At 33.3% G+C, this 15381-nt stretch overlaps 1 protein-coding gene across 1 annotated transcript; it reads left to right on the forward strand.

Annotated features, from left to right (window-relative positions):
- Positions 1 to 1160: 1160 nt before the first annotated feature.
- On the forward strand, positions 1161 to 10070 carry TpnC73F (Troponin C at 73F). Its single transcript, XM_075304998.1, has 5 exons — positions 1161 to 1307; positions 1382 to 1412; positions 1487 to 1630; positions 1783 to 2034; positions 9577 to 10070. The coding sequence occupies exons 1-5, from the start codon at positions 1296 to 1298 to the stop codon at positions 9603 to 9605; spliced, it is 468 nt and encodes a 155-aa protein (XP_075161113.1). The 5' UTR covers positions 1161 to 1295; the 3' UTR covers positions 9606 to 10070.
- The last annotated feature ends 5311 nt before the right edge of the window (positions 10071 to 15381 follow it).

The following is a 15381-nucleotide window of genomic DNA, read 5'->3' on the forward strand; positions in this document are numbered from 1 at the left end:
TCAGCTGGCAAAAAATTGGGGCATTAGAGGGTTAAGGGAAGTTCACTGTGGTGCAATGGTTAGCATGGCCACCTTGTATACAAAGGATCATGGGTTCAAGCCCAGTTTCGACCTAATTTTCTTTCATATAGCGATTCTCGTTTCAGTTTTGAATTTATCCAACGGTCTGCATTTTATTATGGTCCAATATTTAGAAACCCAGCAAAAAAATTTGGAAGTTCTTCCAAAGGCACAACTTTAAAAGCACTTCCAGAAGATGCATTCCCATTGGTGTTCTTTATTTTAACTACGCAGGAAGTTCTTTTTTTATAACTTGATTTGTTCATACTTTTAATGGGTAATCTTAACTTTTTTTGTTTCAAATAGGTTAAAAACAGAGTAAGAATTCATAAAATGGTACAAATCATTTAAATTTTGTCAAAAAAAATACTAATTTCAATTTGAAAAAAATTTTAATTTTTGAAAATATTTGAGGTCAAACGTTTCCAACAAGCGTTAGAATCCATTAAAAATTATAAAAAATTATAAAAATTATTTATTTGACAAAATATAACAGAATTTTTTAATTTACATCCAAAACACTGAATTCGGATTACACCTAAAGAAGTGATGCAAATTCAGTGCAACGGCTGTTGAAATGGAGAACTTCCGTCCTATGACAAGCCCATGTTAAATTCATCGCTTCTGCGTCAATTATGCACCACTTCCGGATCCAAAAAGAACATTTTCATTACTTTTTTGGCGACGCTTTTTTTGCTGGGAAGTGATATCGGTTACACGTAGTAAAATCGTTTTGGTATAATCTAATATTGTAGATGAACATTTTGGCTTAATCTGAACTTTCCCGAATCACATGATCTAATCAAGATGCATCTTGTATAAAAACAATGATTTTTTTTTTGACTGTAGTCATCACAATGTGGCAAAAGGCTATGAAATTGTCTATGGATATTGATGATGATATGTGAACAGCAGCTAGAAGTGATGCTGTTTAGGTGTTGGATGCTGCCGATTGAGTTTATTACTGTGCCATATGTGTGGGCTGAAGTCGCCACAAGCTCTACCATAGGTATATCGGAATTATAGTATGTTTTTCAGATGGACACATATAGAGTAACAACCGATGCGTCGTCGGCGTCGATTTGCATCGCTATAACATAGCTGGTAAAATTTTGGAAGTATTGTTGTGCGAAATCAACAACAGTCGGAGCACATACGTAGACCGGAAAGGACGTTCGCTTATTAACATTTGTGAATTTTTTCATTAGTGAAACAGAAAAACAAAACTTAACAAAATGTCCGCCGTTGTAAGTGAAAAACGTAAAAAAGTAAATAAAATAAAAAAATAATCTTTGAAAAAATGTTTCGTTTTTAAAAACAGGATGAAGATCTTACCCCTGAGCAAATTGCTGGTAGGTTTTCCCATACGCTGGAGTAAAGGAATCTTCGTTTGATATTATTTCTCTTTCTTTTTTAAATAAAATAGTTTTGCAAAAGGCCTTCAACAGCTTCGACAGTCAAAAAACCGGCAGTATTTCCACTGATTTGGTAGCCGATATCTTGCGTTTGATGGGTCAACCCTTTGACAAGAAGATCCTTGATGAACTCATTGATGAAGTTGACGAAGATAGTAAGTATCCAAAATATTTCGCAATTAAATTTTTAATATTCAATTAAAAAATCTATTAGTTTGATTAATTGAAAATTGACTTTTAAATTGTATCAATTATTTTCCTAATTGAAATTGTATACATCTTTGAATCTGTTTTTACCTTCCTATAGAATCCGGTCGCTTGGAATTCGAGGAGTTCGTTCAATTGGCTGCCAAGTTCATTGTTGAAGAAGATGCCGAAGCTATGCAAAAAGAATTGCGTGAAGCTTTCCGTTTGTATGACAAACAAGGCAATGGCTACATTCCCACCTCTTGCCTTAGAGAAATCCTCAAGGAATTGGATGATGCTTTGACTGAACAAGAATTGGATATCATGATTGAAGAAATCGATTCTGATCGTTCCGGTACCGTTGATTTCGATGGTAAGTGTTTAGATAAAAGATCGATTGGCAATATTCGCCAAAATAGTGAATCGTAAAGCCAGACGGATATTTATGTAAAATTGTAAAGTGCACACCCAGAGAAGGAATATGATCACCTCAACCATGTTTCAAGAGCAAAATGTTATTTTTGAATGGTGACCATGTAACATGGTTATCGCAACCATGTTATTTTCTCGGAGATTATGTGTCTGATTTCGGCAAGCATATTATTTTTGGCGAGAAAAGAACATTTTTGCAATAAACATGTTACATGGTCACCATCCAAAAATAACATTTTGCTCTTGAAACATGGTTGAGGTGATCATATTCCTTCTCTGCGTGCATGAGGGTGTGCGCATATCCGTCTTAAGCGTAATGGGTTCAAACCCAGTTTCGAACTTAATACCAAAATGTTTTTCGTTGAAAAGAAAGCCGCGGGGCTGTTTTTTAGGCTACTATATTACTTTGAGAAAGGATATGAGGGAAGGTACTTCTCTGCAGCATTTCCAAGAGCTAAATTGTGAGTGAGGACGAGATGAGAATAAATAAAGTGGTAGTGAGAAATAAAAAAACATATATATTAGTACTCATGAAACTCAAACCGTCCTGTGAAGGCAAGCCATTATTTCCACATGGTAATGTTGGGGGTATAGCATAAATGCTCTCGGTAATCAGATTTTCTACTCAACTGTTTACTGAACTTTGCCAATATTAATTAAATCCGGTAGATTTAAAACACAAAGGTCAAATGGATAATTAGGTATTCTAATTGCATCTGAACAGATGTTCTATGTACCCCATAACCAGTGTTTTTAAAAAGATAATAGCTAAAAATCCCCCATATGTATAATTGGTGTCGGCAAGTAAACAATGTGTTTGCAACAAAAATGATCTATGTTGATGACGATATACTCTTGAAACATGTTTGGGGTTATCATATTTATTTTCTGGATGTGTCCCTGCTTAAATTATATGGGAGAACTTAAGTTTATTTTTCCAAAAAATGGCTCATGCTCCACAGTAATATATCAAATGAGTTGTATACACCTCATATGTACACAGAAAGAATAGTTTTCTTTTCTGAGGAACGAAATTTTAGACAAATAAAGTTTTTTTTGAAATTTTTCTTTCAAGTAAATTAAAAATTTTAGAGACGATCGTTGAATCGCTTATAATAAATTCTTATTAGTTCGCCCTAAACGAATATACTTTATACGAAAGGGAAATTTCGGTTGTCTAAAATTTCTTTCCGGAGGAAAGTATGTTTTCTTTAGGTGTAAGGACACATTTAAGACATAATTCTCTTTTAAATTTGAGATTGGCGCACTTGATGCTAGGAAACAAATTTGAATTTATTCGTGTTTTAGCTTTTTTCTGCATTCCTTTAAAAACGTCTTAACGACAAATTAAATTTCCAAATTCAGGCTCGTCTTCAAGTAGAAACTATGCTATGTTTCAAGGAAAAAAAGTGTTGAAAACATTTTATATATTTTTGCTTTGTAGTCAAGATGCAAGTATACACTAAATTTAAAGACGATTTCATTAATTTTGAAGAATTTTTTTGAATTATTAAAGCCAAGTTGACCTTAGTCAAACAAAATTTTCTTTCACGTAAGGATACCCATTTTAAAATCAAATCTCTTAACTATAAAGACAAAAGGACTTTTCTTGTAAAGTTTATAGACTTTTGGACAAGGAAATAAACTTTATATCAGAGAAAAGCGTTTTCTATGCTAAGCAAAATACGCATTCGTATATTAAGGAGGACTTTTCTCTTTAACCTCACGACAATATTTGTACAGTGTATGGATAACAGATTGGCTGATAAGTCCCCGGTCTAACAAAGAAAAACACATTTTTTTGTCAGAATTCGTTTTTATTATTCAACATAGTTCCCTTCAAGAGCGATACAACGATTATAACGACCTTCCAATTATCAAAATAGGCCTCAGTTTCGGCGATCACCTCTTCATTGCAGCCAAAATTTTTCCCTGCGAGCATCCTTTTGAGGTCTGAGAACAAGAAAAAGTCGCTGGGGGCCAGATCTGAAGAATACGGTGGGTGGGGAAGCAATTCGAAGCCCAATTCATGAATTTTTGCCATCGTTCTCAATGACTTGTGGCACGGTGCGTTGTCTTGGTGGAACAACACTTTTTTATTCTTCATATGGGGCCGTTTTGCCGCGATTTCGACCTTCAAACGCTCCAATAATGCCCTATAATAGTCACTGTTTATGGTTTTCCCTTCTCAAGATAATCGATAAAAATTACTCCATGCGAATCCCAAAAAACAGAGGCCATTACTTTGCCAGCGGACTTTTGAGTCTTTCCACGCTTCGGAGACGGTTCACCGGTCGCTGTCCACTCAGCCGACTGTCGATTGGACTCATTGTCACATATCGACGGAAAAACTCGGGTGTATTACGAGTTAACAGCTGCAAACACCGCTCAGAATCATCAACATGTTGTTGTTTTTGGTCAAATGTGAGCTCGCTCGGCATCCATTTTGCACATAGCTTCCGCATATCCAAATATTGATGAATGATATGACCAACACGTTCCTTTGATATCTTTAAGGCCTCTGCTATCTCGATCAACTTCATTTTACGGTCATTCAAAATCATTTTGTGGATATTTTTGATGTTTTCGTCGTTAACCACCTCTTTCGGGCGTCCACTGCGTTCACCGTCCGCCGTGCTCATTTCACCACGCTTGAATTTTGCATACCAATCAATTATTGTGGATTTCCCTGGGGCAGATTCCAAGGTTTTGCTTCCACCGTATTTTTTCCCTTCAGAAAACAGTATTTTATCAAAACACGAAATTCGTTTTTTCCATTTTTTTCACAATAACAAAAATTGCTTCACAAAAGACGCTCTATCTCACAAACTAATTGACTTACAGACGTCAAATTTTGACACGAATCATTTGAAGATTGGTACTATATAAAAATAATATGCCAACCTGTTAGGATCCATAGGCTTTTGCCTAATACATATCTCACGATGTAGATTCAGCCTATTGGACCTTATTACTTTTTATTGGGGCTTCTATTTTATTACCTTTTTTTGAGACATTATTTTATAAAACCACTTAACATGTAGATTACTTATGTTGACGTACTATTGTAGAGTTTAACAATTTTGAATTTAAATACTAAATATCACTGAAACATAAAATTTTATAATTAATTATCAAAAGCCGTAAACAAAATGATACTTGTATAACGAACAAGTTTGCTGAAGACTTCTATAGTTCTATTTAAAATATCTAATTGCATTTATATGTAAACTCAAAATCGAGTAATAAAATTAATATTATTTATTTTACTTTTTTTCGAAATATAAACAGGTCTTCTCGATCTAATTAGAGGAAACGTGTATATAATTGGCATTGTTCTAATAATTTCAATATCATACATTAGTATGAGACGCCAAAAAGTAAATATGTTATGAATCAATTTAGTCGTGTCCGTCTGATCATCTGTTGAAGTTCTTCTTTTGGCAGTAGGTGGTACACGGACCAAAAAAAAGACAGTTTTACATATGTTGGGTGTAAAAATTATATGTTTGGAATTCAAAATTTTTAAACACATTATTTTTAAGTGCAAGCATATAATGGTCATAAACTAGCATAACATGTTTGCGACATATGTATATGTTAGAACATATTATGTTTGTGACATAACATTTTTGTAAATATAATATGTTTGGATACAAACATATATTAATTTAGAAATAGCCTATAAACATATATGTGTTTAGCAAGAGAGATCTAGAGAGTAAGCTGCAAGTTAATTCTTTAACCAATTGACACCTTAACCCTTTCACTACCGATGTCCACTTAGAAGGACATTCAAAAAAGACACCAAATTCTAGTTTCCCACTTAGTTTCGATTTATTTCTCGATGTTGTTTTAAAGTAGAGGCTTTAATCTAAATAAGCTATAAATATTGTCCATATTGGTGAGGTCCAAAATACATTTTTTATAAAATTCTTGAACAATAAACGAAAAATACGAAAATTTGAGACAATTTTTCTACTATATGTTTCTAGTAAATGGAGATTTATACAAAAACTACAGCTGATACTTTTTCGGGTTCTTTTTTGTATTTTTTCTCACACATAGCGCTTATTTTCGTAATGCCATTTGGTCACAATTTAAGAATCAAATTTTCAGAAGAAGCTCATATAGCTTTTGAAGTAATTGATATAGGTTTTCAAAATTACAATTTTTGTTCTACATGCTGTTAGTACAAGTAAAAACAGAAGAAAAATAAAAGTTTTTAACATTAGGTTTATTTCCGTATTGAAAGGGTGAAACATATATATACACAATAAAAATTTTATTAAAATTTGTTTGTTCCAGTGTATGCCCAAAGGTGAAACATAATATGTTTGAACAATACCAACAATATTTTGTTTGGACCAATCTTGAAAATATATATGCTTGATGTAAAATGTGTTTGGGGTATATGTCACACACTGAAAAAAAAAAGCATACTCGGTTCCAAAGATTTTGTCTTTACTTTAAAAAATTTGGTATTGATTCCGAGCCAAAGAAGCGGAGAATACAAGTAAGGATACTTTTAAGACACAATTCTCTTTTAAATTTAGGTTTTGTGTACTTGCTTCTAGGAAGCAAATTTTAATTTTTCGCTTTCTCAGCTTTTTTTCTTCATATGCTACCAAAGTCCTTTAAAAACGAGTTAACGGCAACTTTATTTTCCAAATTAGGACTCGACTTCCAGTCGAAATTATGCTATGTTTGAAGTAAAAAACTTCTTTAAAATAAAGTTTTGAAAAACATGTCCTATATTTGAACTATTTTTTGCTTTGTAGTCCAGATGAAAAGGACAACAAATTTAAAGACAATTTCATTAAATTTAAAGAATTTTTCTGAATTATTAAAGTCAAGTTGACCTTAGCCTATACATTTTTTCTTTCATGTTAAGATACCCATTTTTAAGTGAAATCACTTAATTATAAGGACAATATGACTTCATTGAAAAGTTTATCGACTTTTGTACAAGGAAAATAACTTTATTTTAGAGAAATGCGTCTTCTATGCTAAGCAAAATTTGTATTCGTATTTTAAAGACATGAAATCTTTGACCTCACGACAATATTTTTTCAGTGCAGAAGTGATTTTTCTTGGGGGTGTAGGAGTTTGTAAATGTGGCATATCGAGTTATATTTATGTATACTCGCAGAAGAGGAATATGATCTCGCCCCAAACATGTTTCATGAACATAATGTAACGCTCAAAAAACTGTAAATCCACCAGGAAGGAAATTTTTGGTTGATTTTAGAAAATTTAGGTTAATATTAGAAAATTTAAACTAAACTTCATTACAAACGCAGATGTCACACCGATATCACAAAATGAAGTAATTTTTTTCGACCAATTAGACGTTATTAGACATAATTATTTTTGTTTTTTCCCGCTTGTTAAGGGAAATTTCGTAGTTTGAAGGAAAAAAATTGGGAGTTAAAAATTGCAAAAATGTCTTTAGTGCCATACGAAGTTCAAGATGGGCGCATTGTTGGTAAAATTTACAAAATTTAAGAAATTCTGAACTATTTTGTGGAAGACACGAATTTACTATTTCATAGCTATATTTCAAGCTTAGACTATTCACTTAGACTATTCAGTCCATTGTGATACAATAGTGGTGAAATTCTCTCCTATCACTGAGTGCTGCCGTCTCTATGTTAAGCTCAATGACAAGGGACCTCCTTTTTATAGTTGAGTCCGAACGGTGTTCCACATTGCAGTGAAACCGCTTACTCTGAAAAAAAAAAAAACATGCCCGGTTCCAAAGATTTTGTCTTTACTTTAAAAATTTTGGTATTGATTCCGAGCCAAAGAAGCGGAGAATACAAGTAAGGATACTTTTAAGACACAATTCTCTTTTAAATTTGGGTTTTGTGTACTTGCTTCTAGGAAGCAAATTTTAATTTTTCGCTTATTCAGCTTTTTTTCTTCATATGCTATTAAAGTCCTTTAAAAACGAGTTAACGACAACTTTATTTTCCAAATTCAGACTCGACTTCCAATAGAATTTATGCTATGTTTCAAGTAAACAATTTCTTTAAAATAAAGTGTTGAAAAACATGTCCTATATTTGAACGATTTTTTGCTTTGTAGTCAAGATGCAAAAAGACAACAAATTTAAAGACAATTTCATTAAATTTAAAGAATTTTTCTGAATTATTAAAGTCAAGTTGACCTTAGTCCAAACATTTTTTCTTTCATGTTATGATACCCATTTTTAAGTGAAATCACTTAATTATAAGGACAATACGACTTCATTGAAAAGTTTATCGACTTTTGGACAAAGAAAAAAAAAAACTTTATATTAGAGAAATGCGTCTTTTATGCTAAGCAAAATTTGCATTCGTATTTTAAAGACATGAAATCTTTGACCTCACGACAATATTTTTTTCAGTGTAGAGAAAATTTGAAACACTCCGAAATGTCACCAGTATTACTGAGGTGGGATAATCCACCGCTAAAAAACTTATTGGTGGTTGGTCGAAACTCGGTTAGAACCCACGACCTTGTGTATGCAAGGCGGGTGTATAATTTTTTCCTCTTTTTCAGATCATTTAACTAACGTACGCAGAAAATTATTAAAGTCAGGGAACCTTTCTTAAAATATAATTAAATTGACTTTAGTGCCATATAGAGTTCACTTTTTTTAGTTTACTTTTTCATATTACATATTACAAGTTAGTTGTAAGGGATACATATTACAAGTTGTAACAACATGTAACTAAAATCTTAATATTGTCTTTCTAATTTCTTTCGAAACTTTTTTCCTTCAACACAATTAAAGTTTTTGAATGCGATCAAATTTATGGTCGTAAAACTAAAATTCTCGAATTCTATATTTTTCCTTTTTTTTCGAAGAAAATTAGCCAACATAGTTTTATGATTATTTGAAACTTATCTATGGATACTACATATATGCGTAAAGGTATGACAGAGGTGATCGAAGAAATTAAAATTTGGATTTGTTTGTAGATTTTATTTTTAATTATTTTGTAGCCGTTTCCCATGGAAAAATAAGAATAATATAAACAACATTTTTCCATATACATACATAGGTTTCCTCGTCATTGGAAAAATAAATTGGGTGGTATTTTTAATCAGCATATAAACACAAACAACTAGAAAAAGAGACCTGATGTTGTGCATTATCAAAATACTGAAAAACAAAACCGATCATCAAAAATTTAATGGTCCTTATGACAGATATTAGATGGTATATTTCTGCCCCAATGAGTATAGGTAGATAAGGTTATGTGAGATATATATGTGGCATTTATATAGATTATTAGTACATGTTGTCTTTGATGTATTTTTCGTAGGAGGAAACGCATCAGTGTATAGGTGATTTCGATGTGGGGGAGATATTTGGCTTGTTTTGTCGCCAATAAATGTCTCATTAAAATAATATTTATATTATAATTTCATTTTCACTAATAATACAATTGTCTCAATGGATTTCTTGTTTTTTTGTTTTCAACAATTTCAGAATTCATGGAAATGATGACTGGCGAATAAATCCAACCCACAACCACCCATCCAGTCAGCCAAAAAGCAAATCAAATCAACACACAAACATCTACACATATACAAACCACCTGTATGATGACGATTCGATTATTGTTGTTTGGGATGTGAACTCATCAATCTTGGATCATCCTATTTGTTACACACACTACGGATAGATCGATGAATGAATTGTCCATCTTTGACAGCATTCTTCTAATATGTGTCTAATTATTGATAAGTGTTAAAAATTTGCCAATTAGCAAATCACTGTTTTTTATTCTAAGCATTTTGATACTGTAGACCTGAATACCAAAGAATACGATCACATGAGTGTCCCTTGTATGTGCAACCTACCATATGTCATAGCATGAGAGAACATTTGTACACTAGCCATCCAACCATCATACATGCATCCCATATGAATGTAGTCATTTTTAATAAAACATAAGAGAAAAATAAAACAAAACAACCTTATGGCCGTGTGTTTTTTTTATTTGAAACAATTATTATTATATTATCAACGAAAATTTGTATGGGAGCCACTCTGGACCAATGTTCCAAATTGTATTTATTGCGTCATTGATGCATTCTAGAGGTAGTTCCCCGTTCAAAGATAACATTTTGCTCTTGAGATATGTTTGAGGTGATCACATTCCTTCTCTGGGTAAGCGTACTCCAATATTAGAGCGGATTCTTTTTTATACCACCATAGAATGGTGATGGGGGTATAATAAGTTTGTCATTCCGTTTGTAACACATTGAAATATCGATTTCTTTATCAGGGAGAAATTCTAAGATGATATAACCATGTCCGTCTGTCTGTTGTAATAACGCTACATTCTACAATAATGAAACAATCGTGCTGAAATTTTGCACAAACTCGCCTTTTGTCTACAGGCAGATCGTGTTGGAAGATGGGCTATGTCGGTTCAGAGTTTAATATAGATGGGCTATATCGGTTCAGGTTTTGATATAGTCCCCATATAAACCGAAATCCGAATTGCGGTCTTGGGCTTATAGAAACCGTAGTTTTTATTCAATTTGCCTGAAATCTAGAGGTATTTTAGGACCATAAAAAGGCGTGCCGAAAATGGTGAGTATGGGTCCATGTTTTGATATAGCACCCATATAGACCGATCTCCCGATTTTACTTCTTGAGCTTCTAGAATCTGTAGTTTTTATTCAATTTGCCTGAAATTGGAAATCTAGAGGCATTTCAGGACCCTTAAGATGTGTGCCGAAAATGGTGAATATCGGTCCATGTTTTGGTATAGCCACCATATAGAGCGATCTTCAGATTTTACTTCTTGGCCTTGTAGAATCCGTAGTTTTTATCCACTTTGCCTGAAATTGGAAATCTACAGGTATTTTAGGACCATAAAGAGGTGTGCCGAAAATGGTGAGTATCGGCGCTGTTTTGATATAGCCCCCATATTGACCGATTTTACTTCTTGGGCTTGTAGAAACCGTAGATTTTATCAAATTTGCCTGAAGTGATAAATCTACACTGAAAAAACAGTGAACCCACCAGGAAAGCAAATTTTAGTTAATTTTAGAAAAAACAAAATAAATTAATTTCAGAAAATTTTAACTATACAGTTTAGTAACGCAGATTTCACAAAACTAAGTAACTATTTTTCGACAAATTCAAGAAAATTTATTTGACGTAATTAATTTTTTTTTAATTGGTAAAGGAAATTTCGACGATTGAAGTAAAAAATTGGAATTCAAAATTGCAAAAATGTCCTGGAAACTTTCTTAAAATCTAATAATTCCATGAACTAAAATAGAATTAAATCAGCTTTAACAGGTTGGCTGATAAGTCCCCGGTCTGACACATAGATGGCGCCGCTAGTATTAAATGCATATTATTTTTATATAGTACCAACCTTCAAATGATTCGTGTCAAAATGTGACGTCTGTAAGTCAATTAGTTTGTGAGATAGAGCGTCTTTTGTGAAGCAACTTTTGTTATTGTGAAAAAAGGCAAAAAAAAAGGAATTTCGTGTTTTGATAAAATACTGTTTTCTGAAGCGAAAAAATACGGTGGAAGCAAAAACTTGGCTTGATAATGAGTTTTCGGACTCTGCCCCAGGGAATTGGTATGCAATATTCAAGCGTGGTGAAATGAGCACGGAGGACGGTGAACGCAGTGGGCGCCCGAAAGAGGTGGTTACCGACGAAAACATCAAAAAAATCCACAAAATGATTTTGAATGACCGTAAAATGAAGTTGATCGAGATAGCAGAGGCCTTAAAGATATCAAAGGAATGTGTTGGTCATATCATTCATCAATATTTGCATATGCGGAACCTCTGTGCAAAATGGGTGCCGCGCGAGCTCACATTTGACCAAAAACAACAACGTGTTGATGATTCTGAGCGGTGGTTGCAGCTGTTAACTCCTAATACACCCGAGTTTTTCCGTGGATATGTGACAATGGATGAAGCATGGCTCCATCACTACACTCCTTAGTCCAATCGACAGTCGGCTGAGTGGACAGCGACCGGTTAACCGTCTCCGAAACGTGGAAAGACTCAAAAGTCCGCTGGGAAAGTAATGGCCTCTGTTTTTTGGGATGCGCATGGAATAATTTTTATCGATTATCTTGAGAAGGGAAAAACCATCAACAGTGACTATTATATGGCGTTATTGAGCGTTTGAAAACCGAAATCGCGGAAAAACGGCCCATATGAAGAAGAAAAAAGTGTTGTTCCACCAAGACAACGCACCGTGCCACAAGTCATTCAGAACGATGGCAAAAATGCATGAATTGGGCTTCGAATTGCTTCTCCACCCACCCTATTCACCAGATCTGGCCCCCAGCGACTTTTTTTGTTCTCAGACCTCAAAAGGATGCTCGCAGGGAAAAAATTTGGCTGCAATGGAGAGGTGATCGCCAAAACTGAGGCAAAACCGAAGGAGTACTACCAAAATGGTATCAAAATATTGGAAGGTCGTTATATTCGTATCGCTCTTGAAGGGAACTATGTTGAATAATAAAAACGAATTTTGACAAAAAAAATGCGTTTTTCTTTGTTAGACCGGGGACTTATCAGCCAACCTGTTAGTGAGTGAGTGTACAGGTATTTTAGGGCCATAAAGAGTTGTGCCGAAAATGGTGAGTATCGATCTCCCGAATACACTTTTTGGGCTTCTAGAAACCGTAGTTTTTATCCAATTTGCCTGAATTGGAAATCTAGAGGTATTTTTGGACCAAAAATAGGTGTGCCGAATATATTGTGTATCGGTGCAATTTTTGATATAGCCCCCTTATAAACCCTCCGATTTGGGTCTAGATTCTAGAACTATTCCGTCCACGTGGCATAGCGCCCATAAGACACATATACCGATTTAACTCTTTGGGTCTCCAGAAACCGAAGGAAATTGTAAATGTACCTTATGAAACTTCAATATATTGGGACACCCAAGAACTTTTAACAATATGATCGATACAGCCAGATAATATTGTTAAAAGTTCTTGGGTGTCAAAATTTAGTTACATACCGAAAAAACCTTGGGGGTTAGGTTAGGTGGCAGCCCGATGTATCAGGCTCACTTAGACTATTGTGATACCACATTGGTGAACTTCTCTCTTATCACTGAGTGCTGCCCGATTCCATGTTAAGCTCAATAACAAGGGACCTCCTTTTTATAGCCGAGTCCGAACGGCGTTCCACATTGCAGTGAAAACCAACTTAGAGAAGCTTTGAAACCCTCAGAAATGTCACCAGAATTACTGAGGTGGGATAATCCACCGCTGAAAAACTTTTTGGTGTTCGGTCGAAGCAGGAATCGAACCCACGACCTTGTGTATTCAAGGCGCGCATGCTAACCATTGCACCATGGTGGCTCCCTTGGGGTTTATTCCGTCATATCAACAGCTCTTTCCTAAAACTAATTCTGATACTATTATATTAAAAAGTTTATAATAGAAGTTGTCATTAACAACATATCCAAAATTACTATCACAACGGATTCTTAACCTCCGGATGATCCAATGGATCCATGGATCCAGCCGGGTATCAAACATAATAATTGTCGATTAGCAAAGCCAATTTCTTATTTGGAAAACGAAATGAACATAGCGCAAATTTCAAATTTGTACGTACGATAAAATAAATAAAAATAAACTGAATCTTTGGGATTTAACAGGATAAATTATGTTGAAAAATCTACTGTGTAAACCATAACATGGTTACCGTTGTGACACTGTAGTGGCAAACCATATTGTTATAAAATTTTCTGTAATAGGTAACATAAGTCGGGTTTTCTCATGAACTGTTAATTTCAAGGATTTACATTCGATGGAATGGAGATAAAATAGTTGGACTTTTCAATTTCAATCTAATTTAGAAACAAACAAAAATTTCGTATTGTTTCATTCGTATTTTTTCTTGTCGATCTCTATTTGTATTTATTAGATAACGGCGAGGCATATGTGCATATTTAGTGTCCCATTTTTTGTACTACTTTTTAAAATTATTGTGTTAGCTTTTATGCAAGTGACACTTTTTTGAGATTCCCAATTGTAACGAGGAACGACAGCCAAAATTTGTATCGAAATATGTTTGAAATGTGATTATTTGTATTTGTTCTATTAATGACTAGACACACGTGGCTCAATGTCAGATCGAAATATTTTTTTAATCACTTTTGTATAACCTTTACCCCCATTTTCATGAAGCGCCGTTAGCTAACGATCTTTTAAACCGTACAATACCTGTTAGGAATTTATGTTAACTGCTGAAAATTGTTCAGTTAAATTTAACCAGAGAGAAGATATTTCCATTTTTCTGTCTGTTAACTGGGAGTTAAAGCCTAACGGAGCTACATGAAAATGGTTGTTAAACTTAATATTATATTCGTACTGCTATTGATTTCTTTTAACTCATCAATGTTAAGATCATTACAAAGATTATTAGGATATAGTACATTTTTCGAATTTTGATTTTATTTGTTTTTGAATATTTAATATTAGTACAGACTTAATTTTGTCAACACGAATAAAAAGCTTTGCAGCTTTTATTCTCTCAAAGTTATTGTCGAGTGAGCGTCTTGCAATACTTCTGGCTATAGTGTTTGTCTGAAGTATAGAATACATTAAGCAAATCAATTCACAATAAGATTCGTTTTGATTAACCCTTAAATGCACAAGAACACCGTTTCCTCCGAAAAAAAAAAATATAGAATGACAAAAAAAAAGATATTTTTTGTATTTTTTGTGGTTGCATCTTAAATGAAGGGGGCGCTAATGCAAACTGAACTTTATTTTAGTTCATGAAGATTTGTTGATTTTAGTTAAATTTTGCCCAATGTGAGCAAATGTCGAATAATTTTTTCCTAACTTTAATGACATGAACTAAAAATCAGAAAAAAAGTTGTTACTAATATAGTCCAAAATTTTTCAAAAAAAATAAATTGTTTGCTTAAATTGAGTTCAAAAGTCTCTCAAATAAGTAAATTTTACTAAAATTGAACTTCGTTCAACGCCAAAGACATTGTAAGAATTTTTAAATCCAATATTTTCCTTTAACATATGACATTTTTTTAAAGAACAGAAAAAAATATTTTTTATAATATATGCAATTGTCATATGAACATATGGAATTTTTTTAAACAGAAAAAAATATTTTTTTTATAAATTTTCTTCAATTTGACAAAAATTATTAACTTATTTGTAACACGTTGCAATTAGAAAACTATTTTAGTTAAAATTTTCTTGGGTGTAGAGATATTTTTACATACCAACATTTTATTTTTCTTTACCAAAATATAATTTTCA

Source organism: Haematobia irritans, chromosome 4, assembly GCF_050003625.1.
Source record: "Haematobia irritans isolate KBUSLIRL chromosome 4, ASM5000362v1, whole genome shotgun sequence".
NCBI classification, from domain to species: domain Eukaryota; kingdom Metazoa; phylum Arthropoda; class Insecta; order Diptera; family Muscidae; genus Haematobia; species Haematobia irritans.

What these genes read in the sequence shown, in the direction of transcription:
- TpnC73F (XM_075304998.1), top strand. An exon ending in TGATGAAGTTGACGAAGATA is followed by an intron (nt 1,631 to 1,782) that starts GTAAGTATCCAA and finishes ACCTTCCTATAG; the next exon opens with AATCCGGTCGCTTGGAATTC. An exon ending in CGGTACCGTTGATTTCGATG is followed by an intron (nt 2,035 to 9,576) that starts GTAAGTGTTTAG and finishes CAACAATTTCAG; the next exon opens with AATTCATGGAAATGATGACT.